Consider the following 27,396-nt stretch of genomic DNA (forward strand, 5'->3'; position numbering starts at 1 on the left):
CCATCCCCATTGATACATTTTCCTCTCCTATCAATAAACAGAATATCCAACATGTATGAATACACCTCCCATGTATAAGACTGAAAAATGCTTACACAAGAAAAGTTATTATAGATTCCATATATGGTAGACCTACTTGCAATTAATCCATTAGCAGACAGAACTGACAGTAACTGCATGAGATATCAAGTAGACTATAAAAAGATTAAAAAGCATCTTATGATAGAGGCATATCCTTGAGACAACTTGTCATTTGAAATTTATGTTTTTTTCTTTTGCTGGATAAACCTCTCCCCTACCAGTAAAGTATCAAGGGTATTTTCACCTCTTTATTCAACCATGGGTTTTCAAGCAAATCTTAATTACAAAATTCCATAATTCAGTCTAAAATGGAAAAGTCTTTATAATTTCTGCCTCCTGTTTTGTCAAATGTAAAGAGCTTGAGGCTAGCCAGGTGTTTAGCGAATGCACTTCCCAGCTTGTAGTAAGTTATCTGATAAACAGTACCAAGTGGAAATACATGTCAGCCATAGAAGGGTGATAAAAATGCAGCTCTTACGGCACACTGATCATGGGAATTAGGTCAGCGATGGAAACACAGCCCCTCCTGGTCCAGCCACAATGGAAGTGATTACTAGACACTCCATAAACAAGCATTACTCAAAGGCAAGTTATCCAAAGCCTCCTCCAAAAAAAATGTTATTGAGAAAATGCATTTCCTTTGTGGTATATCCAGCTAGTTTCTTGACTCAGGCTTGCTAACTGCTCTCATTGATTTTTAGAAACATCTTGGCTCTTTTCACCCAATCATTTCCATATGACAACAATCCACGGGGATGCAGAGCTCAATGTAGGCAAAATCCTCGATGTGGACGGCATCTGCAAGCTCCAGCCTCTTTCTATTATCATGATGGATGATCTGTTGTTGTATTCATTTTGGTTCAAAAATCCACATGATGTTACCCTGAACTGCAGACTCAAAGCAGCAACAGATCAGTCCTCAAGTACAGGTGTGCTAAATTGAACAGTCTCCTCCTTCCAGACACTGGAGGTTCTTTACTCTGAGAATATGCATATTTTTTATTACTTTAAGGATTTAAAAGCTACTGGGTGCTTCTGGTTTTAAAAACCACAAGGCTAGCCAAAGTCTAGCAGACTTCACTATCTGGAATCCATGGATGTTCAATAAATATATTTTTCAGTGAATGGAGAACATGAAATTATTAAAATTCAACGTAGCTCTGTGTACGCAAGAGAGGATTCAACACTTTGTAGGCTGTCATGTCAATTCTGAATCCTAAAGATTGCTATCTTTCTGCACACCAAGCTGAGAAGAGCTCTGGGCTGTTTCTGTAACTGAGAGAACTCCCAGTCTCCTCCAGGCTTTGGAGCATCAGCCAGACCTTCAGAAAATCTACACTGATTCCTTCTTTCTAAGATTAGTTCTTATTAAGAGTTATGATCTATCTCCCCAGTTCTAAGCATATTCTTACTCACTTAGTAGATACAACAAAAGATAAGTTGGGCAGAATGAATTAAAACATCAGGGCTAGAACATTAGGCATGAGCTCCTTGTCACAATCAGTATCAAGTGACCTTCAAGAGAAGATGAAAGCACAGCTGCAGCATGGAGTTTACTCCACGCAAGGGACCAGCTCCACAAGCCTGATCCATCCCACGTGCTATACGGTGAAGCAGCAAATAAAACAGAGCTGAGAGTTGCAACTGCAGTGTATATTACCACCCAATCCATCCAATCAGATCATATCCCAGAATCTATTAGTGTTCACAGCACACGTATCTTTATGAAAGAGACCAGTGATGTGGTCAGAAACTGTACCTCCAAATATGAAAAGAAAATGAAATTTACTTCCCCAATAATGGAATTATTATTCAGGGTCCTTCAGAATCTGGTCAATGTCTATGGTAACTCCCTTGCAATAGTAGTAATGATCTGTCTTTGTATAAAATGGGAGAGGCTAGAGTTTCATGTGAATGTTTTGTAAATTAGAGCATACTACCTCCATGAGATAAATCATTCACTTAAGAGTCAACTGTTTTATCATAGGTTTGGGGTTATTCTTTAAATTACTCTTAAACCTAGAGGCTTAGTTCAGTTCAGTTCAGTCGCTCAGTCGTGTCCAACTCTTTGCGACCCCATGAATCGCAGCACGCCAGGCCTCCCTGTCCATCACCAACTCCCGGAGTTCACTCAAACTCACATCCATCGAGTCCGTGATGCCATCCAGCCATCTCATCCTCTGTCGTCCCCTTCTCCTCCTGCCTCCAATCCCTCCTAGCATCAAAGTCTTTTCCAATGAGTCAACTCTTCACATGAGGTGGCCAAAGTACTGGAGTTTCAGCTTTAGCATCATTCTTTCCAAAGAAATCCCAGGGTTGATCTCCTTCAGAATGGACTGGTTGGATCTCCTTGCAGTCCATGGGACTCTCAAGAGTCTTCTCCAACATCACAGTTCAAAAGCATCAATTCTTCGGCACTCAGCCTTCTTCACAGTCCAACTCTCACATCCATACATGACCACTGGAAAAACCATAGCCTTGACTAGACGGACCTTAGTCGGCAAAGTCGTGTCTCTGCTTTTGAATATGCTATCTAGGTTATTCATAACTTTTCTTCCAAGGAGTAAGCATCTTTTAATCTCATGGCTGCAGTCACCAATCTGCAGTGATTTTGGAGCCCAAAAAATAAAGTCTGACACTGTTTCCACTGTTTCCCCATCTATTTCCCATGAAGTGATGGGACCAGATGCCATGATCTTCGTTTTCTGAATGTTGAGCTTTAAGCCAACTTTTTCACTCTCCTCTTTTACTTCCATCAAGAGGCTTTTGAGTTTCTCTTCACTTTCTGCCATAAGGGTGGTGTCATCTGCGTATCTGAGGTTATTGATATTTCTCCCAGCAATCTTGATTTCAGCTTGTGTTTCTTCCAGTCCAGCCTTGATCCCTGTCTCCTGTACAATGTCACGAACCTCATTCCATAGTTCATCAGGCACACTATCTATCAGATCTAGGCCCTTAAATCTATTTCTCACTTCCACTGTATAATCATAAGGGATTTGATTTAGGTCATACCTGAATGGTCTAGTGGTTTTCCCTGCTTTCTTCAATTTCAGTCTGAATTTGGTAATAAGGAGTTCATGATCTGAGCCACAGTCAGCTCCTGGTCTTGTTTTTGTTGACTGTATAGAGCTTCTCCATCTTTTGCTGCAGAGAATATAATCAATCTGATTTCGGTGTTGACCATCTGGTGATGTCCATGTGCAGAGTCTTCTCTTGTGTTGTTGGAAGAGGGTGTTTAGGTTCCTCTAATTAAATTCTGGAACCTCCAGACTTACCAAAAGGAGGTAGCCTTGGAGATAAAAATCTACCCAAAGAGAATGCAATGGACACTCTGGGACCAGCCAGATTGTGCTTCCAAAGAGCCTTCTGTAGGGATCCTTAAGCATAAACTAGTTTCATGACCTTTTCTCCCTTCTTATTATGGAAGATTTCAAACACATACGCAAACAGAACAATCTTTGCAACTATCACCCAGTTTGAACAATTCTCAACTCATTGCCAATCTTTTTCCATTGCTTTTCTCTCCCAACACTTTCCTCTTCTGCATCACTGTAACTTTTCATCTGTAAATATTTCAGTATGTATCTCTAAAGGATAAATACACATAAAAAACTATAGTTCTGCTATCAGCATAAAACATTTTAATTCATTACCGGTTTAAGTATTTGCCTATGCCCCTTTGACGGTTCTCCCAGGCTAAGGTTACCTGGGAGACCAGGCTTACATAACAAGAGAAGCATGGTTCCACTATAATCCCTGATTGCCATGCTCACATTTCACCCTCTGAGCCCTCAAACAGCCCCAAAAGGAAGAAGATTTGTTCCTATCCCTGTTCAGTTAAAACCGTAATGTTCTTGGCATCCAGAGTCCTCGATGCTGATGACTGTGACAGATACAAAGCAAGCTAAGGACAGAACCAGAATCTGCTATAAATTACATCGGCCTTTGGTGTTTGTGTTCAGCTGGAACACATGTGGGGAACCCCCATACCCCCAAACAAAGAGTTGACATTTCTTTTAAATGGAAGAAATCTGTTTTCACTTAGACTATTACTGCTATGGGTTCACATACTATATACATATATATTTTTTTTTTTTTTTAATTTCTTAACATGCAGCTATTGGTTTTGAAGACACACATGGAGCTAAAATCTGTGCAGCACTTCGAGTCACAGCAGGGTTTCAGAGGGGGAGGCTCTCTGTCCTGAGCAATCCCCACTTCTTATTTTCCCTTTCCATTTTCCCACCTCATAAGAGAACATGGAAGTTTACTTAGGAACAACTTCCCTTCACTCCCCAGAGGTCTGCCTTGTCAACATGAATTATATCATCCAACATGAAATAACCCAACGTTCTGCTCCATACTGACTCAGATGGAATGTGGCTCACCGATCAGACATGTGAATTTAGTGAAGAAAAAATACCATTCCCAGAATTCAGGAAAATCGACACTCTTTCTTGCGGTGGTACAGAGGACAGTGTTGCTTGAAAACACCAGGGGTTCCTGGTGCCCCACCCGGCTGCCTTCCTATCCCCCCAGTCTCCTCTTTTGCAAGCTGGGCATGACGAGGGGCAGGTGCTGAAGACAAGGCTGGTGCAGAGCCCAGGGCCCCTCGGCACTCTTGCAGCATTGCGTGTGCCCCCCTTCAGTGCACGTCTGCTCCTAGCAGTCAGCACCTCCACTCTTTCCCAAAGACCTATCCTTGGACTGCTGGAGCCTGCTCTGCCTGCATGCACAGAGAGCTGGCCGGAAGTCTCCAGGATTCACTGCTCTCCTGCAACCCTAATAGGTGGCCAGGAAGTATGACAGCCTCAGCTCTGCTGCCCAGCTCAGGACAGCTCTGAGGTGTAACCACAGCAGGACCAAGTTGACACAGAAAGCCAACCTCTGCCGGAGTAAGGGTGTGGTGACATCCCCTGTGTTGGCTTTCTCTTATCTCTTCCCTTCCCTGCCTCTCTCAATTCCTTACCAGTGCCCTGGGGATCACATTCTTAATAAGTCACTTGCTTTGGGATTTGCTTCTGGAGAGATGACCTAACACAGCAAATCACCTACCACACCACGGTTTACTCTGAGCAATCTGGAAAGTGTCACCCCTTCTTAGCACATACATGCATGAGCGTCACGTAGGACAGACAGGTGCAGAGCTATTTCACATGTACCCAGAGCACACATGGCAAGCAACTCCTCTTTTATTCCATCTTTGCAGCAAGGTGGTACAGAGCAAAGGCCCACCAGGCATGGGCATATCAGCTTGTCACCTGCAGCAGTGACCTGGGTATGTTCCTCAAAGAGTCCAGGGCTCTTGTTTCAATGGTATTCTTTTTCGAATGGTAATAATCCCTACCTTATGGACTTCTCTGGTGGCTTAGTGGTAAAGAACCTGATTGCCAGTGGAGGAGATGTGGGTTTGGTCCCTGGCTTGGGAAGATCTCCTGGAGAAGGAAATGGCAACACATTCCAGTACTCTTGCCTGGGAAATCCCATGGACAGAGGAGCCTGGTGGGCTACAGTCCACGGGGTCACAAAGAGTCAGACACGACTGAGTGACTAAACAACAATAGTCCCTACCTCATAGTAGGAGGATTAAATGCGATAACCTGGCACAGAGCAGGTGCTCAGATCGCCTGCTGAGTCTGCATCTGCATTCTGATGGTGCCCATTAGGTCAGAAGTGACCCAAAATCTATCAAAGGAGCCAGCTGCCTCTGCGGTCTGGCTCTTCCCCGGCAGCTGTTTGCCTATGCCTGCGGATTCTTCGCATTTCCAGGGATAGCAACCAGATGCTCTCATAACTGCATGGAAAAAAAATGGTCCCTCACCAAGAAAAAAGGCCCTTGACGGACGTTACCAAGGCTTTATGAGCCATCAAGCGCAACAGCTGGATAGTTCCAGGAAACGTATCCGCCCAGCGACTGTTAAGCAGCAGGAGATATTTTATTATCTTTTCCCCTCTGTTTAATGTGTTGCTCACCTTCTGCCGAGACTGTTAGCCCTGATTATCAATCTCCACATAAAAATATAGGGACGACCTATTCCTGTTCCTCTCCTGGGGTCTCCCCATGTGGCTCATTACTGTTGGAATCACACACTGGTTAGCCATGTGGACTGGAACCCCCGCTCCCTGGAGCTGACAGATAGGCGGTGGCGGGGAGGACAAGGAGGAAGCCGGAGAAGCATGGATGGTCATGAGCACCAGAAAATTATATGATTACAACAAACAAGAAGCCAGCAACAGAGAAAGTCTCTTCCATTCACCTTTGGCTGAGGTGTAGACATCTTGAAAAAAGTCGACTTTTTTTCTGAACTGGACCGCATTCTGTTTCTTTAAGGAAACCTGGCAGCTGTGTCCTCAGGGAGCTGTCAGACTTCCTGCGTCTTCACTTTCAAATGTGAATCCTCACCATTTCCGAAGCCCAGCTCCATCCCGGTGAGGAACCGGACAGCAGGGCAGCAATGCTCCGCACCCTTCTTCATTAGGGCAGCAGATACCAGCTGGATTGCTCCCCGGGATCTAAGCAAGCAGATGGCTGGAGTTCACAGTCCCAAAGCAGTGCTTTGCAATTCCACATGAAGCCAAGGAGAGGACGCCAGACCATCACCTGTTCTCTTTCTGAGTCACTGCGCTGATTGGGATTTTTATCCTTTCCTGTCTTGCCTCCTCTTGGGCATGAAGCAATCCAGGTGCAAGGGAGGACTGTCTAGCATCTGCTATGCTGACATTCACGTCCAAAACATCGGATACCAGAAGTCACTCTACACCAACCTGCCCCTGAATTCGCCTCCAAAGGATAAGCCCGTGACGTGTGCCTAACCTAGACGTGCCGAAGGGGCTTCAAAATCCTGGCTTGCATTCAGCCAAGTTTATGCATTTACATCAGCCGATTTGTTACTTGATAAAAATGCTCAGGATAATGTAGCCACTTCCTAAAATGCTGTAGGAAAGACTACTTCAGAAACAGATTAGAAGAGCCATGATACTGGCCTGGAGGCCTGAGGCATTAAGCTGACAATTCTATCTCCTCTGCACAGGAGAGGCAGGTACCTCCCGCAGCATCTGAAGCTGGGAATTCACTCTCCAGCTCCCAGCTCTGGCTAACAGCTCCCCACCAGCCTACCATCTGTGAATGGATCTGGACCTGCAGATTTATAGTCTCAGTCGGTACCATGTCTGAGGATGTGGGAGACAGTTCCCCTTATTTTTCCCTAACGCTGTTTCTTCTCCATCTTAAGACCTAACTCAAGATTTAATGTAAAATGTATACACATGTCACATGAGACACTCCGATTCCCTCCCTCACAGCATCTTCCAGAGTGAGGGGTCCTTCCAACTGCCTGTCCTCAACCAGAAGTTCCTCTACTCCCTCCTTGGTTTCTGCGTCCCTCTCATATTTTAAGGTGTATTTATCAAAATGTCCCAAGAACTTCTATGTTCAAACAAATTTCTATTTTGTCCAAGGGTAAGACAACACCTTTCACTTTGTTTCCAATATTTTCCGTCCAACAAATTTTGTTCCTGTTGGTTTCCTGGTTGTAATCTTAGACTGAACCTTCAGGCAACGAGGTTCTTAGGCTTCCTGCTGCAGGTATCATCAGTTTCTCTGAGTCCTCTGACTCACAGAAGATTTTGAATCATCTCACCTGAACTGTTTCTTCCTGCCCTCATTAGATTGCCTCTGCTCATTCCGCTGTTCATTCTACCTTGACGATATTTCATTACATGGAAGAACTTAGCCCTATGCACAAATTTGGAAATTTCCCATGGTACTTTTTATCTCCATACCTTGAAAAAAATGTTAAACAAGTTTAGTTCAACATGCCTTCCTAAGGGGCGGAGGGTGTGCTATCATTAACCCTTTTTCTCCCAGAGAAAATGATCATTTATCCCACCTCTTCATTTACGAAGACAATTCTCTCTCCACCTCGAAACATTTTCCCTAATCCCAAAAGAACTCAATTACTTAGCATTAGTGAGGTATAAGTCATATATAATACGTGATACACATTTAAAGTATACAATTTGGTGAGTTTTTTTGTCACATGTATGCACTTCTCCATTGGCTTAGATGGTAAAGAATCCACTTGCAATGCAGGAGACTTGAGTTCAATCCCTGGATGGGGAAGATCCCTTAGAGAAGGAAATGGCAACCTGCTCCAGTATTCTTGCCTGGGGAGTCCCACAGACAGAGGAGCCTGGTGAGTTACAGTCCGTAGGGTTGCAAGAGTCAGACACGACTGAGTGAGCACACACGTCATATGTATACACCTGGGAAACCATCGTGGGATAATGGACATCCATTACCCCTAAAAGCCTCCCGCTGCCCATTTGTTATCTTTCTCTTCCTCCTCCCATTCCTAGTCTACCACTGATATGCTTTCTGTCACTGTAGATTAGTTTGTATTGTCTATAATCAAATATAAATGAAATCATACCACAGTAGTCATTTGGTTTTGGTGGGGGAGTCTGGCTTCTTTCACTCACTATAACTGACACTCACCCATGTTGCATATATAAACAGTTTGAAAAGTCTGAGTAGTATTACATTATATGAATATGCCACATTTTATTTATTCATTGGATACTTGGGTTGTTTCCAGTTTGGGGTTATGATAATATTGCGGTGAACGTTCATGGACAAGTCTGTGTGTGAACATATGCCTTAACTTCTCTTCAGTAAATACCTAAGAGTGAAAGACTGGGGGTAGGGTAGTATAAAATCATGTCTCAGTCAGTTCAGTTCAGTTCAGTTCAGTCGTTCAGTCGTGTCTGACTCTTTGTGACCCCATGGACGGCAGCACACCAGGGCTCCCTGTCCATCACCAACTCCTGGAGTTTACCCAAACTCATGTCCATTGAGTTGGTGATGTCATTCAAGAATCTCATCCTCTGTCATTCCCTTCTCCTCCTGCCCTCCATCTTTCCCAGCATCAGGGTCTTTTCAAATGAATCAGCTCTTCGCATCAGGTGGCCAAAATATTGGAGTTTCAGCTTCAACATCGGTCCTTCCAATGAACACCCAGGACTGATCTCCTTTAGGATGGACTGGTTGGATCTCCTTGCAGTCCAAGGGACTCTCAAGAGTCTTCTCCAACACAGCAGTTCATGTCTACTGCTTCCAGTATGACGTTTGTTAAAAATTACTTTTAATTGAAGGATAATTGCTTTACAAAGTTGTGTTGCTTTCCACCATACAACCATGTGAGTCAGCCATTAGTATACATATGCCCCTTCCCTCTTGTGTCTCCCTCCCACCTTCCCACCCCATCCCACCCCTGTAGGTTGCAAGTATGACATATTTTTAAAGGCTTTCTGAAAAATCTAAATAAAGTATAGCCTTTCTTTCCCCTTAATGTATTTTCTCAAAAAAAAAAAAAAAAGTAAACATGGTTCCCAAAGAACAAAATTGAGAAGGAAAAGTATATGGGGCCTCACACAACATTGTAAATCAACTATTTTTCAATAAAAACTTAAAAGAAAATGAGGCCTTGATGCTGTACCTATACTTATTCAGGACTTTTTTTCTCCACCAGGGCTCCTCAATCTTAACCTCAATGAAGTGGCATACCGCAGCTACATGGCCCAGGTAACAAGCAATCCCTTCGGGAGAGGAGGAGACATGATTTCCCCACTCTTGGAAGTGCTGTGGTATGCAGGTGCCAAAGCATTTAAGAGGCTAATCAAATTCATTCTGCCAGCCCTCGTGGGTGTATTATTTGAGTATATGTAGGAATTTATGGCTCAGAACAATGGTAAATAAAGAAGACTTTCCTGTGTTTTGTTTCTGATGCTGTTAGACTTGTTTTGAAATTTATGTAAAATAACAGATCCAAACCAAAACCCAAGACAGAAAGGGAGAGAAAGAAGAGAGAGTATGAAAAGATGAAGGTTAGAGGAAAAAGATAACGGGACCAAATTCTTAGAGTCTGTGCTTCAGGTAAATAATTCCCTTATCCTGAAAAATTTTTCAAGCAAAGGTCAAAAGATATGGGTGAGTCATTGCCTGCATATCAAAGCTATGTTGGGAAATCCTGTTTGAGCCATCACCCCCATGCCTCTTTTATGAAGGGGGCATCACAGAATGAACAGATTGTAATATTGAAGTTCCAGGTGTATAGGAAATACACTTGGTATTTTTAATTTATGAGCTCCTATAGCAATAGATATAAGCTAGGATTTTTTTCCCCTGAACGTGCAAAGAAATACTAGTGATTTTGAAATTTACTGCAGCTTCCCTCCACCCCCCACCAACTAAGCAGGATCTAAGCTCCATAAATCAATCTTCCTCGTGTGCCTATCTTTAAAGGAAATAAAGAACACGCTAAGTAGTAAATCCACCACCACAGGACTTTGAGGCTGTGGTTGGTGATTAGGACCACAGGCAAAGCCTAAAGATTCATGACATCAATTTTTATTTTCTCTATCTTTAGTGTGAAAGCTAAAACAAAATGCTCAGCATCTTAAGCAATGAGTGAAATGGGAGCTCTCCAACTGATCTAAAGGAGACAAGGATTAAATTACACCTGTCCACAGATGGGGACACTGAGGAGCAAAGAATGACAATGGGGCATGGACAGAGGGAGGGAAGGAGGTAGACCTCCTGAAAAGCAGCAGGCTCTTCCTCACAGCCCCAGGGCTAAGAAACCAGAGCCAGAAGAAACCCCAGGGGTCTCAGAAGATGATGGGCAAATTGCACAGGTTGGAAAGCATTTTCAAGTTAAACTGAGCGCTGATTCTAGGTGTGATGGTCCATGTGGCTAGGCCATGGCACCCAGTTGTTGGGTCAAACACCAGCCTAGAAGTTGAAGATGCCTAGATCTGTGAAGATGTGATTCACATCTCAGTCAACAGACTCTGAATGAAGCAGATTCCCCTCTGTTGTGTTAAAGGAAAACACTCAACTCAGGTGCATGGTTTGGCCAAGGGCTCAGTTCCAAGTGACCGGAAAGAAGGTCCCACCCTCAAGGCACAGCACTGGGCATGGCGGGGAGCACTCCTTTCTCTCCTGCCCTGAGCGCAGGCTCTCCCTCTGTGTTGGAGAGATGACTTTCATGGTGGAACTGGGTGACCTGGGATTCGAGTGGTCTCCCCAGGAGAGAAAGGAGGAGACTGGCAGGAACTCTCCACAGCAGACTCCTAATGCTTCTGAGACACACTCACCAAATATTGACTGGGCCCCAGCACTGTACTAAGAGTTAAGGCTGTAACGATGGAACGAGACAGACAAGTGCCTCTCTCTGTGGATCTCACGCTCTAGAAGAGACAGGAAATGGATGGAGAAGACAATTTCTGATAATAATACACACTGTAAAGTCACTGTTAACTTCCAAATAACCTGAAGACTTGTGGAGAGTGATACTGAGAGTTCTGAAGTACTGCTCTGTCCTGGACTTCCATGTTGCTTATAGATGCTGTGTGCATGCTCAGACAGGTCCAACTCCTTGAGACCCCCATAGACTGCAGCCCACCAGGCTCCTCTGTCCATGGTATTATCACAGCAAGGACACTGGAGTGGGTTGCCATTTCCTCCTCCAGGGGATCTTCCTGACCCAGGGATTGGACCCATGTCTCCTGCTTTGGCAGGTGGATTCTTTACCACTGAGCCATCTGGGAAGCCCTGTGTTGTTTGTAACTGTTCAGCAATGGAACCGGCTGCCCCTCTGGACAGGGAGCTCCCTGATGGGAGTGGCTGCCTTTCTGTCTTCCTCAGTGTCTAATAGAATGCCTGGCATAGAGTATGGGTTTACCAAATGCCTAATGAATGAATAAAGGCACTGACACTGAATGGATGCATGAATGAATGGGAACATATTGCCAATATCTTATGCCGGCTTTCCCTAGAAACATCCCTGGATAAGGATGAGAGTGCTGATAGGTTTAATAGGAGGGTGATTCTAGAAAGCAGTGCAGGGAAGTGGGAAAATGAGACAGGGTGGGAAGAAGTAATCAAGCAGATTGCTGATGTGGGCAACTGGGGCTCAGTCCAACTTAGGAAATCAGGGAGACAGGGAAGACCCTGCCTCGGTGTTATGGCAGCCAAGGGGAAAGGGAGTTCAGGAATTTATCCGCCAGCTCCTGTCAGCCTCATTTGAGAGCTGCTCCCAACAGGATTACTTCCACGGCTATCAGGCCTGTCCAGGCTTGAGGGCAGTGGATGCCAGCAGCCAGAGAAAACCCTCAGGTAGTTACAAGTCCTGGACCTTGGGAGCTGAGAGGTTTGGTTCAGAAAATGATGAGCAGATGGGTGTGGGGCCCAACAGTACCTGCTATAGCCAGCTATATGCATCTGGTAAATTCCTGGAGGACTGGAGCCCGTGGTGTGTGAATGGTTTGTGGAGGCAGTGGGGGTCAGACCTGCTGACAACAAGGCTTGGTCATCCTTGGCTCTTTCTCTCTACCTCTCTCAGTTGTAACCTGATGCTTTGAGTCCTCGAGGGTGGTAACAAGGTCTTATTTTGACTTTAAAACACTTGTAGGTGGGAGCATTCACAGGGACTTAAGATTGTTTAGGTTTTTTTTTTTTTTTATCGTCCCTATAAAGTGCCCTTAAAATCCTGTACAGCCAGGTTCAAGAATATTCTGCCACCTTGCCACTTTGAGTACTAAAGAGACAGATATAATAATAGATGAAAATTTATTTCAGAAGAATGAACCACATTTATTTTTTTAAGTACCTAAAAGACTGAGAATAAATTTTGAGTGATGGTTTCTATTTTCTCATGTTTTTATTCCAAGTGGCTTGCCTGGTGCTGATTACAACCTTTTCACTACAGACCCCGAGAGAATTTCCTCTTTCTTTGTTACTGCCAAGGCCCTTTTCTTTCCTTTGCAGGGGTTTAAAAGGACAAACTATGGACTCGTAAGGCTTTGGTATCAGTGGATGCCAAGAAAATGACACAGTCCATTATTTCTAGGCTTGTGAAATTATATTTCCCGAATTCCAGGGTACTTCACGAACAAGCACACCAGGTGCCAAAAAAGGCATCTAATTACCATGTGATGCTAAAATCATTTTTGCATCAACTAAGTAAAAAGATGATTATCAGAAATAGTGTCCTGCTGAACCTGTGTCGAAATCAATCATGAAAAATATTCCACTTATTTTTTTATCCATCAGAATTATTTATCATTAATACCAGTACTTGGAATGACGATAACTCTGTGGTTACACAATCCTACAGTTTCTTTTTAAATATTTCATTCCTTTGAAAAGCAAGACAGACCTAAGTTTTCAAGCATGGTTGACTCATTCTTTCAACATTGATGTACTGAGCTCCTCTTCTGTACTAGGTGATGCTCAATGCGGAGGGGGAATTAGATACAGTTTCTGTTCTCATGAAATCTACCCATTAGGAATCAGACAGAAAGAAAAGACAAATTCACTATTTTCACTTTGGACTCACCTTCAGGGACGTCTCTGTTATGAAAAGCAGAGACTTCAGTGAGATCTCTTTTAGCCTTCAGTTTTACCTATTTCTCACCAACTGATTATAACAGTATTTCCTAAATTCCGCTTCCTATACCCTAAATGAGGAGCCAATTCTTAAGTGAATTAATGTCACAGACCGATTGGTGTTTTCAGCAAGGATACAATTCCTCAGCACACTGAGCCTCTACCTAATACGACGTAAGATAATACATCTTTAGTTTCTATAATGTCTTCCACGTGATTTTATCCCCAAATGCTTTACATACTTCACTAGGACAGCTATAGAATTAAAATAATAAATCAAAGCCCGGGACAGAAAGCAAAGAGGTTTATTCAAGGGAGGAAAAGACAGGTTTTCAACTAGCCAGGAGGAAAGATGGAGAGCCCTGCTTCATTTGTGCCAGAGTTACAGCTCACAGCTCTTTCCTCTGCTTTAACTCTTTCTTTGGTTTCTTGTTCCAGGCAGCACCTCTTATCCCATATCTACAAAGCCTCCTTTCGAAAAGACAACCAGGGACTTAAAACTTAATAAGAATCTCACTTTCCCAACCATGCCTTTTCCCGTGCTTTGTCAGAATATTATCTCCCCCAAGCATCTCAAATTTAAAAGAATAATTTAATTCCTAAGCAGGTAGTTTTGAATTTAGTGGGAAAAAATGTAAACTTCTCAAAGGAATTCAGTGGAAGACCTTCTGGAGACTTAGCAGCACATCTCCCTTTCGGTCTGAAATGCACTCATTCAGTAAATATTCATAAGAGAGTATTATGTGGGAAAAGAGATGCAAACCCTGAATATCTGTGATCCTAAGTAGGCAAGTCAGGGAAGGCCTTGCCATTAAGTGGCATTTGAGCAAAGATCTGAAGGAAAGAAGGGCTGAGTCAAGAAGATATCTGGAGAAAGAACAGAGGAAAGAGAAAGAGCAAAGTCTATGAGGAGGGAGTGGCCTTGGCACTTCTTGAGGAAAAGCAAGGAAGTCGGGAGCCTAGATCAGAGCAAGCAAGGAGGGTGGTAGAGGAGCCGGGCGGCCAGACTATGGAGAGAGCCTGACAAGTCACTGTAAAACCCTTTAACTTTTACTCCGAATGAGACCGGAAGCAATATTTTAGTAAGCAACAAAATTAGAAGGATAGAGTAGTTGTTCAAAATATTTCTCCCTATGGCTTCAGTGATGCGCCCTGCATTCACTTCTCTGCTTTGGTCTCACTGACCGTCCTTGTGTCGAGACCGCATGAATGCCCACCCATCACAGCCCATCTTGAGTTTGGAGGCAGGATGGCACAGTAGCTAAGAGCATTTGTTCTTTCGTCCAACAAACATTTCTTAGAGATTCTCTTAGGCACTAGGGCTTCAACCAAGAACAAAGTGGCAAATATCCCCACCTGCATGGAGCTGACATTCTGGCTCATGGTCTCTGGAATCAGATAACCTACTGAAGTGCTTCTAGCTGTCTGACTGCAATCAAGTTACCTCATTCTGTGCTTCAGTTTCAACAGCTAAACAATGGGATGATAAGAGGGCCAACGTGTGGGGACTTTTGAAGTTTAAACTCATGTAAAGAACTCGAAATAGTGTGTGGTGTACAAGAAACCCTCAATAAACATTGGCTGTTATTAGTTTTAAATGAGAAAAGAACTGAAGGAAAGAACAAGCTACAGAGGTATTGCCAACAGGGTGGGCGCAAAAGTGCAGAATAGGAAACACATTTTTGAAATAAGTAGTAGATAAAATTGTGTCCTCTCCCCATCCATCTTCTCCTTCCGGACACAGGTCATTCTACTATTCTTTTTAATCGACTCCATGCCACCAAATCCTCCTTCTTCTGCTCCCAATTCAAATCTTGAGGGTATTAACAAAGAGAGTGACTAGGTCTTTTACTTCTAGTGTATTTCCTGTTTGGTTAATTTTCATTGTCAATGTTACACGGCAGAATTCCAGCTCCCCACCCGTGAATCACCACCAAGGTATACAGTCATAGAATTCTTCATTGCTCCTTTCACGCTCTCCTGCTTTTGTTTTTCTTTCTTATTTGAGAGTTTTGCTAGGACTATAAAACCACAAAAAGAAGGATTTAGAAGTGTGCAGCCAGCTAGCTAGAGCCCCATCAGGGAGGACAGAATTTCTCTCTGTGTGCATCACGGATGTTTTCAATCACCAGCGGCGCTTCATTCTTTCCAGGTGACGCTTTAAGAGCCAGTCGTGGTCCTCCGTCCCCTGTGATGGCAGTTTTGCTCGGAGGTATGATGCTGGATCTTTACAGTCACCATGGAGGTCCCTAGGTAGTCATTAGGCTGGACTACAAGGTGCCATGTAAGCACAATATAAAGGTAGGCATGACACAAGTCGCCTGCTCCAAAGGGAATGTTGAGAATTCATTGGATTTCCCACGAGGGTAGACTTTCATCCTTTTCATAGCAAATCTTAGAGAAGGGAATAGCAACCCACTCCAGTATTCTTGCCTGGAGAATCCCATGGACAGAGGAGCCTGGCAGGCTACTGTCCATGGGATTGCAAAGAGCCGGACACGACTGAGTGATTAAGCACAGCACATAGCAAATGCCATCTTAACATCATCTCTAGGATTTAGGTGACCCTTACAAAGTAGGATCACAGTTTCATTTAATCATCACCATAATCTTATGAAGTAGATATGATGATCTCTGTTTAACAGGAGAAACTGAGGCTTAGAGAGATTAAGTCACTTGCCTAAAGTCAGAATGTCAGTGGCAGACTGTGGATTCAACCACGGCCCACTCCATCTTTCTTTATCCAATATTCTTCTTCCTCTCCCCTACCCTTGCATGAGTAGAAAAGACATTCAAATTGTACAATAAGAACCAGGATGCCTAACCCTGAGAATATTTGACAAGAATCACCGGGATCCTTCCATTTCACTGAACTGCTTTGCCTTCTAACATCCACCTCAAGGCATGAATTGGATTTTCAGCTGAGGGAAAGCTCTACAAATGATTCCCAGATGTTGTGAGCTGATTGCCAGCACCCCAACTGGCCACCCAAAAAACAAAGGACTCGTTTAAGTCAGAAAATGCCGTAACTCACACATTCTCTGTGGCAGGAGATGAGAAGTGTGGCAAACACTGACCACTTTTTCCTTTAGCAGAGACCATCAGTTCAGAATGGCGTGGACCAAGCCATGAGTGCCATTTCTGTTATGGTCTGCACACCTCAAAACAGAACAGTCCTGAAGCTCGCTGGGGTGGGGTACTGGGTGTTAGGGTTATATATTTTAAGTGTTTTAGGATTTTTTTTGAACACAAAGGATAATAGCGTAGAATCGTGGCCACTTTTTCTTCAGCGCTGTCTCTGTCTCTCATAAACAATCAAGGATTTACTTCTTCATGCAGCAAATATCTTAAACTACTTCCTGGGGCCACTGAAATCTGACGGTGCTAAATACACGTTTGACTTCTTCGTGTTCTCCTTTCACATTGCGACTGCTGTGTGTTCAAGTGAAACTGTATTCATATAGCTATGATTCCTAAACATTCACTGCATCAATATACAAGGGCACGAGTTCCTTCTTTTCTGAGAAGTCCATGGAGTCTTTCCTAAGTAAAGCTGTGACTTGACAGAAATAAATAAACACGAAAACAGGGTAGGTGTTTGGTTCCCACTTCAAGACTTCAAAGGTCTCTGCCCTGCCACGGTTTAGCCCCCAAGGAAGGAGCAGGAGTGGCTGGTGCCATACAAGCCCAGACCTTATCTTTGAGCAGTTGAGAAGTAGATGTCCCTTTGGATGGACGGAGCACCTCAGCGAGAGGCACCACAGCTCGGCCAGTCGAGTCTAAGCCAGAGGGCAAAGGGCACAATTATGTATGTCGGACCTGACCACAGGTGTTCCATACAAGGGTCAACAGCAGCCCCACTTCCATGGGAGCTGTGGAAGAGGCAGGCAGGGAGATGGAGTCAGGGAGGAAGAGAGCTCATGGAAGCAAAGGGGAAAGGGATAGACAGAGAGTCAGCATGAGACCCCAGAACAAGTGAGGAGACCAAGGTGCACACATCAATGCAGACAAAACAGAAAAATACAATAATCATCAAGAGAAAGTCCACAAAATGAGCTCCCCAAAGCCCCTCTCGTTTTGTTTTGTTTGTTTTGGTTTTTTTTTTTTTTTGTAAAGTTATTCTATTGTAATGGACATGGTGCTGGAAATGAACTTCTAATGTGCAAAACTGGGGGAAGAAAGTCTGCCCCGTCTCCACAAAGAATCAGCAGGAGAAGAGTCGGATCTGTGCACCCTGCTCCATTTTTCTCCTCCTGGATCGCCTGAGACCAACTGTGGCGTGTTTAGGATAGTTCTTCTCTGGTAATAAGTGTTGATGCATTTATAATGGAAGATGCGAGCATCCCTAAGGGAACTGTACCTGATGGAAGAACAGAAGAACCGTGAGCAGTTTCACACTCCTCATCCTTCTTTGACTTAATAAGCTCCTTGCAAATAACCAGCTACTACTGCTCTGTGTCAGCATGCCCAGGGACTAAAGAAAGCCTTCACTGTACAAGATTATATATGAGAAGCATCTGCTGTACCTGGTTTAAACAAGGCACTATGTGAGCTGCCTGTCAGCGAGAATGTGGAAGATGGCTTTTAGGAAGGGCCTCCTCTGTAGCAGTAGGCTGTGTGAAGCAGTACATTTTCTCAGAGTACCAGGAGCAGATCTGGTGATAGCGGGGTGGGGTGGGTGGGGAGATGAACACAGAGACTCATATGAGGGTAAGGCCTTGGAGGGGTGTCAGCCCCCTCAGCTCAGCTTAGCCCTGATTCAGGATCCGAGTTGGTCTAGGTTTTAATGCCACAGCAAGCTCTGGCCTCAAAGGGATGCTGGTTAAGTCAGTCATAAGAGTCAGCTGCATGACAAGGGGCCTTGGAAAAAGCCATTAGGTGATATAAGGAACGGTCTCAGAACAAAGGCGGAAGAAACTGCACAAGAGGTGGAGATGGACAGAAATATAATAACATCCCTAAGAAAAGAGTGAGTTCTGGCAAAAGGCAAAAAGTCAGCAAAAGGAAATGAGAAACAGTTTGGCAAGCCAGAGAGAGAAAACAGAGCAAGTGGACCCTATGAAACAACTTTGAGGACAATCTGATATTGAGGTGAACATAAAAATGTATGCAGAAAATTCCAGGAGCTATGTCTTTTTAATCAACAGTAAAAAAAACAAAAAAACAAAAAGCTGTGTAAAGATTAGAATCTTCCAGAAGAGAGTCAGTAATCATAAAAGAACCCTGTTACTGGCAAAACAGAGGAAAAGAGAGGGAGAAGCTCTAACTAATATGGTGGACCCAACAATGAGCAGGCAGACAGACAGTAAGGATTTGAAAGGGAACGTGAAAGTGAAGGTTGCTCAGTCGTGTCCGACTCTTTGCGACCCCATGGACTATATAGTCCATGGAATTCTCCAGGCCAGAATACTAGAGAAGGCATTCAGTAATCTGAAACAAACAAAACCTACAAAAACAGATTTAAAGGACTTACTGACATTAAGCAAACAGAGAAATGAAAAAATATTAATAACCAGAAATGCCCTTTATATAATTTTACTTGAAATTTTCATTTGAATTTGGTAAAAAGTTACATACAGTCTTACAAAGGTTGTAAAGTAGAGGCAAAAGCTGTAAATAAAAAAGTATTACAATAACAAGTGGCGTCTGAAAACCCATGTGCTCTCCAACCCCACAGAGATGGCAGTACTAGTTCTGCCAAACTTGAACTTGTCTTAACAAAGCTCATGTGATATCTGGCAATTTTCACTGTTTTTTCTAATACTTAATCTGAATGTAGATTAAAATCCTCCAGAAGTTTTAAAACAACAATATGATTATCGGTCAGGTTATTTGGGAAAGAACATCAATGCAAAGATATGAGATCACTTGAAAGATTCATTTAATTTACAAGAGTTCCTGGCAGTTCTAGGCATCATCCAGAAATTGTTCACTGCTCTTCAAATTAAAATTAGGATTCCACTACCTCAACCTGCAATGCTGAGGATTCACCCAAGAGTTTTTATAGGGTTTCATGCACTTCATACTTTTAAAACACAAAGTACATAATTAAGTAACTCTCACCTATAGTCATCATATTGTACATTACAGCCTTGGTACTTGGTAGTTAACTCATAACCGGAAGTTTGTACCTTTTGACGACCTTCATCCGATTCCCCTTTAACACTGTTGTATGGCATGTTTGAAACTTGTTAAGAGAGGAAATCATAAGAGTTCTCATCACAAGGGGAAAAAATATTTTTTCTCTTTTCTTTTTTTGTATCTGTATCTGTATGAGGTGATAGGTGTTAGGTAAACCTATGCAGTAATCATTTCACAATACATGTAAGACAAAGTGTGTAAGGTAATCCATGTATACCTTAAACTTGGGGCTTCCCTGATAACTTGGTAAAGAATCTGCCTGCAATTCAGGAGGCCCTGGTTCGATTCCTGGCTCAGGAAGATCAATTGGAGAAGGGTTAGGCTACCCACTCCAGTATTCTTGGGCTTCCCTTGTGGCTCAGCTGGTAAAGAATCTGCCTGCAAAGCGGGACACCAGGATTCGATCCCTGGGTTGGGAAGATCCCCTGGAGAAGGGAACAGCTACCCACTCCAGTATTCTGGCCTGGAGAATTCCATGGACTGTATAGTTCATGGGGTCACAAAATGTTCATATTTAAAGAAATAAGAAAGTCTGGCAAGGGAGATATAGAAGGACAAGCTACTGGGGCTTCAATATTTTCTAAAGCAGGGGATTCCCAGGTGCCTCAGTGGTAAAGAATCCACCTGCCAATGCAGAAAACAAAGGTTCAATCCCTGAAAGGGGAAGATCCCCTGGAGGAGGAAATGACAACCCACTCCAGTATTCTTGCCTGGAAAAGCCCATGGACAGAGGAGCCTGGCGGGCTACAGTCCATGAGGTCGCAAAAGAGTCAGACACAGCTGAGCACACACAGATGTATTTTCTGAAGCCGCATTTCTGAAACTATCTGGTGAAAGAATCTTTTTTTTCTTTTTATTTCTAATTACATTCAAGCCCTACTTTTTTATTCTTAGATTCAACAGGCATAAAACTCCTGTTAACTTGCTACAGAAGTTGCTAAATTGTTCCTCTGAATTTCCACACTTCCCACAGACCAGTAAGTATGTGCCATTGAGAAACCACACGAGGGGCAGCCCTGGTCAAAAGTATTATTCAGAACTGGAATTCTTACTTTATAGGTGTTAAATCTGAAATGCAACAAGGTCCACTCAAAACTCTACCCATAGCTCCAGAAAGTAAACACTTTAAAAGAAAGGTTTGTATCACGGAAAAAAAAAAAAAATGTGGATATCTGCAGCCCTCAACAAATTGAGGTTTTGTCGCTGTTCCGCTTATCTTTTCAAACTGATTGCAGGGCCCACTTACTTCTAGGGTTTTATCAGCAATGATCATCAGTTCATGATTATGGTGGGAAAGCCTTGCAGTAAAGTATTTCCTGGGCCTACTCATTAGCATAGAGAACAGCATCAAGGCTCACAGTGAGAAGGCACGCGATGACTCCCCGCCCTGCCACTTCCAGCTGAGCAGCTTTGGGCCGGAGACTTGACTCAGGACACCTCTTTCTCTGCTCATCAAACAGAGGAAGTGGCAGGATCCACGTCACAAAGTTACTCTGAGGATTAAGGGAGATTTTGCCCACGAAGCGCTCAGTACAGTGAGTGATACATACTGAGCGCTCCGTAAACGTCAGCCAGGGTTGGCCACACATTTGGCAAATGGTGCCACTCCTAGGTGCAAGAACGAGGCCAGCACCATCCCTGAAGGCCGGCCCCGCTGTGCTCAGGAGGAGCTGCCCAGAGTCCAGAGCCCTGCAGACTAGGGGAGGTGTGTCCCTCACATGCTCAAGACTCAAGACGAATGAGCTGAAAAGCGGTGAGCACAGCTGCGAGGAGCTGGCTCTGCCCCTAGTCTCGATACTCCCGTTCTTCCACATAAAGCCTAACTTTACTATGTTCCACGTAAACACTAACCTGTCTCCAGTTCTGGCACCAGGGGCAGATCCAGATTTTACCCTCACTGAAAGCCGCCTCTGCCATGACCTCACACAGCTGCACCGCAGCAGAAACAAAAGCTCATCTGATTGCGAGCTCAGTTTACTGTTTGACAGCATAAGCCCAGCTGGTTTTGACTTCTCACGTGGGCCTTTGGGAACCTAACGATGTGAGGCACCTCCCCGGTTCTCTCTTGACAGTGTGGACCTTGGGCAGATCACTCAGCCCTCTGCTTTCAGTCCCCATCAGTGACAGAGAGGCTGTCAGGATGCTGCCTCCCTTCCTGGAGATACGAGGCCCAACACTTACTGACGAGAACAGCAGAGCAAACAGGGTAATGGGTGGGGGGGGGCGGAATATATATATATATGTTCATTCTTGAGACATATATTTAAAGTATACAAATATATGTATATATTTAAAGAATTATTCTTTTTCACACGGTACTTCCCCTTCACTATATACTGCAAACCCTTTAAACCCAGGCCATGTGCTTTTTAAAAAAGAAATACTTAGTCTCTTTGCTGCTGCTACTGCTGCTAAGTCGCTTCAGTCGTGTCCGACTCTGTGCAACCCCAGAGATGGCAGCCTACCAGGCTCTTCTGTTCCTGGGATTCTCCAGGCAAGAACACTGGAATGGGTTGCCATTTCCTTCTCCAACGCATGAGAGTGAAAAGTGAAAGTGAAGTCGCTCAGTCGTGTCCAACTCTTCGTGACCCCATGGACTGCAGCCCACAAGGCTCCTCCATCCATGGGATTGTCCAAGCAAGAGTACTGGAGTGGGGGGCCATTGCCATTGTCTCTTTAGTTGATGACATTTTATGCTAAATTCCCTCTTCAATATAAGATGATTTATATTTAGCTGATTCACTTTGCTGTATACCTGAAACTAACACAACATGGTGAATCAACTATACTCCAGTAAAAATTATTTTAAAAGATTTATTTTGCTAATTTATGTAATAAACCAATTGTATTTCCTATATCTATATGTAAGTATTTCTTATATGAACGTTGATTACCCAGCTATGGCATGCAAGGTTACATCTCCATTATTAGTCCTGATCCCTTTTTATTATATATAATACATATAGAATTGCTTTACAATGTCATATTAGTTTCTGATATACAACAAAGTGAATCAGCTCTAAGTATATATACATAGCCCCTCCCTCCTGAGCCTCCTCCCCGCCTCACCGCATCCCCCCCACTCTAGGTCATCGTAGAGCACTGAACTGAGCTCTCTGCACTATATAGCAGCTTCCCACTAGCTATCTATTTTACACATGGCAGTAAAAACATGCCATGTACTTTTAATGCCTTAAACCATTATGCTTCAAGTGCTATCAAAATTCATCACAAAGAAAGCAATAACAAGGGTTTAGGCAGCCCTCTGAATTCTTTCCAGCTCTTTGAAAGCTCATATCAGAAGTCCCTGCAATTCTGAAATCAAGAGTTCTTGTTTATCACTAACATCATCTGCAGGGTGAGCCCCAGCCAACATCACTGGCCCATTCATTTGAGTCCATCTTGGTGTTTCCATTCTACTCCTTGGTGTACAAGTAAAAGTCTCAGGAAGGCCATCTGTGCCAGGCGTTCACCATTCTTCCAATCCTCCTCTGATCCACATGAAAGCTGGCCTCCACGCACCTTCTGTCCAGCATCCTGGCCTTCCAGGTCCATCACATCTTAACATCCTCTCCCTGCACCCAGGCCTTCCAGGTCCATCACATCTTGACATCCTCTCCCTGACTCTGACAACACTGTTGGTTTCCTCCCAACAGCAAACACTGTTCTCCCTAACAGTGTTCATCAGGGCCCATAGCCTCCTATTTCTTCCTACGTCAAAGCCTTTTTCTGCGGTTTTTTTTTTTTGTGTGTGTGTGTGAGTTAGTCAATCTATAAAAATTTCCAGATGGATTCTGAACTGAAGGCCTTTCAGTGTTTCAGGAGATCAACTCCCATCTGGGCACTGAATGTTCTTGCCAGAAACAAGGTTGGGTAGTCACCCAATGCAAGCTTGGTTTCGCTCAGCAACAGGGACCTTGCTCTCTCCCGAGGCAGTGTGAATTGTGAGCTAGTTCTTGTTCATTCTGAGCTGAGAGAGCCCTCCCTTTCATCTTTAGCTTTTATTCGGCCTCTGCCCACATAATAGGGTGTTTTATACAACCATCCAAATTCCTCTTTTATGTGATGGCCCATGAGATAGCCGAGGGCTCCCATCTCCAGAATAAACCTGCCAGGACGTGGCTTCCTAGTTCCTCACCATTTGGTCACCCTCCTCCGGACATGTTCTAATAGCCTACCTAGGATCTGGGCTCTTCTGTGCTTGTGACATTTCCTTATATTCTGTTCCGTCTCTTTCTTCTTTCCTTGAATATGACCTCCCAGTAACCTTGCACAGTGGTCCCAGACAACACAGAAATTTACGTACAGAAAGAGCTAACATGATGGACAGGTGGCCACTACATACATGTTTCCTATTATGTCCTACACATTCAAGCTGGCCCAGTTATTCCTAGGACAACACACATGGCACCAAGGAACAATCGGAACCTCAAAACTAGTCTTCCAACAAGCCCCGTGTGCTGGCTTTATTGTGTCTTAATCCTAGATGTCAGTCTCTGTTCCTCCTCTAACTCACTCCTTTCCTAATCAGAGTCCTTTCATCAGATTTGTGCTTTGGATGTTACCATTCCTAAGGATAACAAGAGTCGGACACGACTGAGCGACCTCATTCACTTTTCATTTTCATGCGTTGGAGAAGGAATGGCAACCCACTCCAGTGTTCTTGCCTGGAGAATCCCAGGAACGGCGGAGCCTGGTGGGCTGTCGTCTATGGGGTCACAGAGTCGGACATGACTGAGGCGACTTAGCAGCAGCAGCAGCAGCAGTGACATCCATGAAAATGAAAGTCGCGTGTCTGACTCTTTGCAACCCCATGGACCATACGGTCCATGGCATTCTCCAGGCCAGAATACTGGAGTGGGTAGCCGTTCCCTTCTCCAGGGGATCTTCCCAACCCAGGGATCAAACCCAGGTGTCCTGCATTGCAGGCGGATTCTTTACCAGCTGAGCCACCAGGGAAGCCCATAGTGAATTATCATTTGTATAGCATATACTTTATAATTTACAATCATCTTACTCTTCAGAGCAACCCTGAGGAATAGGTATTACCCTCATTTTATAGATGAGTACACTGAGGCAGTCCAGGAACTCAAACCCAAGTGGTCTTCTGATTTCATAGTTGATGCTATTTAGTATACACTCTACTGACTCAGGGGCCCATGAATCTTAAGTACAGAAAGTTTTCTACAGGTAAGTGAAAGTGAAAGAAAGTGTTCGTCTCTCAGTCTTGTCCAACTCTTGGTGACCCCGTGGACTGACTGTAACCTGCCAGGCTCCTTTGTCCATGGAATTCTCCAGGCAAGAATACTAGAGTGAGTGGCCATTCCATTTTCCAGGGGATCTCCCTGACCCAGGGATTGAACCTGGGTCTCCTGCATTGCAGGCAGATTCTTTACCAACTAAGCTCCCACGGAAGAGGAGCTTATGAATCTTAGGTACAGAAAGCCTTCTATGGTTCAGTTCCAAGTATCAGAGAATGAGTCACAGAGGAAAAAGCAGAGGAATCTGGTTTCCATTTCTGGCTTTGCTATAAACTACCTCACAGTTTAACTTTGGTCCTCAGTTTCCTCTTTCATAAAATAAGGGATCAAATTAGACAGTCTCTGAAGTGCTTTCCTGCCCAGCTGTCCTTTGTCTCCTGCCCTGTCTCTGCGGTGTTGCTAAAATTAGGCAGAAAACATTGTTGAAATACCTTTCTTTTTTATTTCTCAGCATTCTTTTTTTAAGTTTCTGGAATTAGCTGGATAGTTTGACAACTATGCAGCTAGTCTGTCAAGAAGGAAGAAAACTGACATGTATTTAATAGTTAAATTTTAAGCAGTTCATTTTCTGTAATGAGAATACATATCTGGAAGCACCAGCCATGGGGCTGCACCCATAAAAGTCCACATCCCGTGGAGACCATCTTTAGAGCCACATATTCTCAACACAGGTTCTCAACGCAGGCAAAGTTTGGCAACGTCTGGGGACAGTTTAGGTTGTCACAACAACTCAATAGACATGAGTTTGTGCAAACTCTGGGAGATGGTGAAGGACAGGGAAGCCAGGCATGCTGCAGTCCATGGGGTCACAAAGAGTCAGACACAACTGAGTGACTGAACAACCACCACAACCAGCGAAGGTACCATGGGGATCCGGCAAGTAGAGTCCAATGACGCTGCTGAACATTCTATAAGCACAGGACAGTCCTCACGACAAAGAATTATCCGGCCCAAGATGTCAAAGAGCTGAGGTTAAGAAACTGTGACTTAAAGAGCGAAGTCAAACAACAGCCCCAAACTCTTGCTGGTGTTTTAGCTAAGCTGGTCCGCTTGAGAGGCTAACCAGGTGGGCTCACCTGAAAGAACTGAGGCTCTGGACACCTCTCTTACCTGGCAAAGAAGGACGCTGCCACCGAGGTGCCCGAGGAGGTCTCGCTGCCCACGCAGGAGCCCTGCGGGGCGGGGACGCCGCTGCAGGCCGAAGGCTTGTCTGCATTGTAGCGATTCAGCGCCGCCTCTGTTAGGCCTTCCCGGCCAGGCTCTGTCATCAGCTGGGAGATCTGACAAGGAAAACGGATATCGAGCTCATTACCTGTGGCTCATGGCATTTCCTGACCACCACTGGCAGCCTCTCTGTTTTGGGGTCGAAGCCAGAGTGCAGGGGAGATGGGGATGGGGGGTTGTGGGGGGGGGGACTGGGAGGAACACATTCCCCACATCCACTCAGTGACACGTGACATGTACACACTACATGTAGTGTCTAGGGCTTCTCTGAGGCCATTTTCCTGCATTTTAGCTAGTATACCTCATTTTCATTAAATGTAATGGAATAAAATGATCCTCTGACATTGTAAGTTTCAATTACGTCTGTGTCTCCCTTCCATTTGGAGGTGAAAGCGGGAGCCATTAATCAACACTGTTTGCAGCCCAAGACCAGACCAAAAAGACCAACCAGTGCTGGTTTCTTACCCGGAATGGCCCTCAGTGCTCTCAAATAGACAAGTGGGACAAAGATATCATTTTTATTAAGGCAGAAGTGAACCTGCTAATGAAGAACCTAAGAAATTAAACAAAACACTATTTGTTACTGTTGTTGCTGCTATAGGCAGTCAGAAAAGAGATGACTTGGAGGAGCTCATAAAAATAGATATAGTCTACCACAAATTACTAAATTTTTTTTTTCTTGGAGGGTTTAGACCATTTCAACAGACTTAATTTTCCTACTGGTTCATTAAGATAAATGGTTTCCATTTTATTGGCAATAATTGACTTCATGATGCAAATGCTAGTGGATGGGGATGGGTCCATTTTGCCTAAATGCACATAATAGACCATGAAGAACCATACTTCTGGGCAAAGTTAGATACCTGTATAGAAACGTACTTTTGAAAAGTGCTAATCCCATGACAAATGCAACAATTATGCAGGCAAGTCTAAGTGTGCTGTTTTGAAAGCCTGGTACTTTACAACTTCAGTCTACTTACAAAAGGAAAAACTGTTGGGTTTTTTTTTTTTTAAGGAAACTTTTTAGTTTCTTAAAAAAAAAAAAAAAAAAAAAAAAACTGGTCTCCAGGCGGTTCAAACCTCTTAAATGTTGAGTGGAAAATGTTTCTAATTGCCTAGAAAATACAAGAGCAATAAGGCAAAGATCAGGAACAGTTTCTACTTTGTAACTGAGCAGGCCAGAAGGCCAGTGAAAGAGTCCATTTGTTAACCTTTGAACATAAAACATTTGTACTTTCC

At 43.9% G+C, this 27,396-nt stretch overlaps 1 protein-coding gene across 1 annotated transcript in view; it reads right to left on the reverse strand.

The window, feature by feature from the left end:
- Nucleotides 1-27,396, reverse strand: part of KIF26B (kinesin family member 26B) — a 508,250-nt gene that overhangs the window by 237,075 nt on the left and 243,779 nt on the right. The window contains exon 4 of the mRNA XM_068986463.1: nucleotides 26,044-26,213. Within this exon, the coding sequence (XP_068842564.1) occupies nucleotides 26,044-26,213 (170 nt within the window). The remainder of the gene's footprint in view (nucleotides 1-26,043; nucleotides 26,214-27,396) is intronic.

The sequence above is a fragment of the Capricornis sumatraensis genome, chromosome 14 (genome assembly GCF_032405125.1).
Source record: "Capricornis sumatraensis isolate serow.1 chromosome 14, serow.2, whole genome shotgun sequence".
NCBI lineage: Eukaryota > Metazoa > Chordata > Mammalia > Artiodactyla > Bovidae > Capricornis > Capricornis sumatraensis.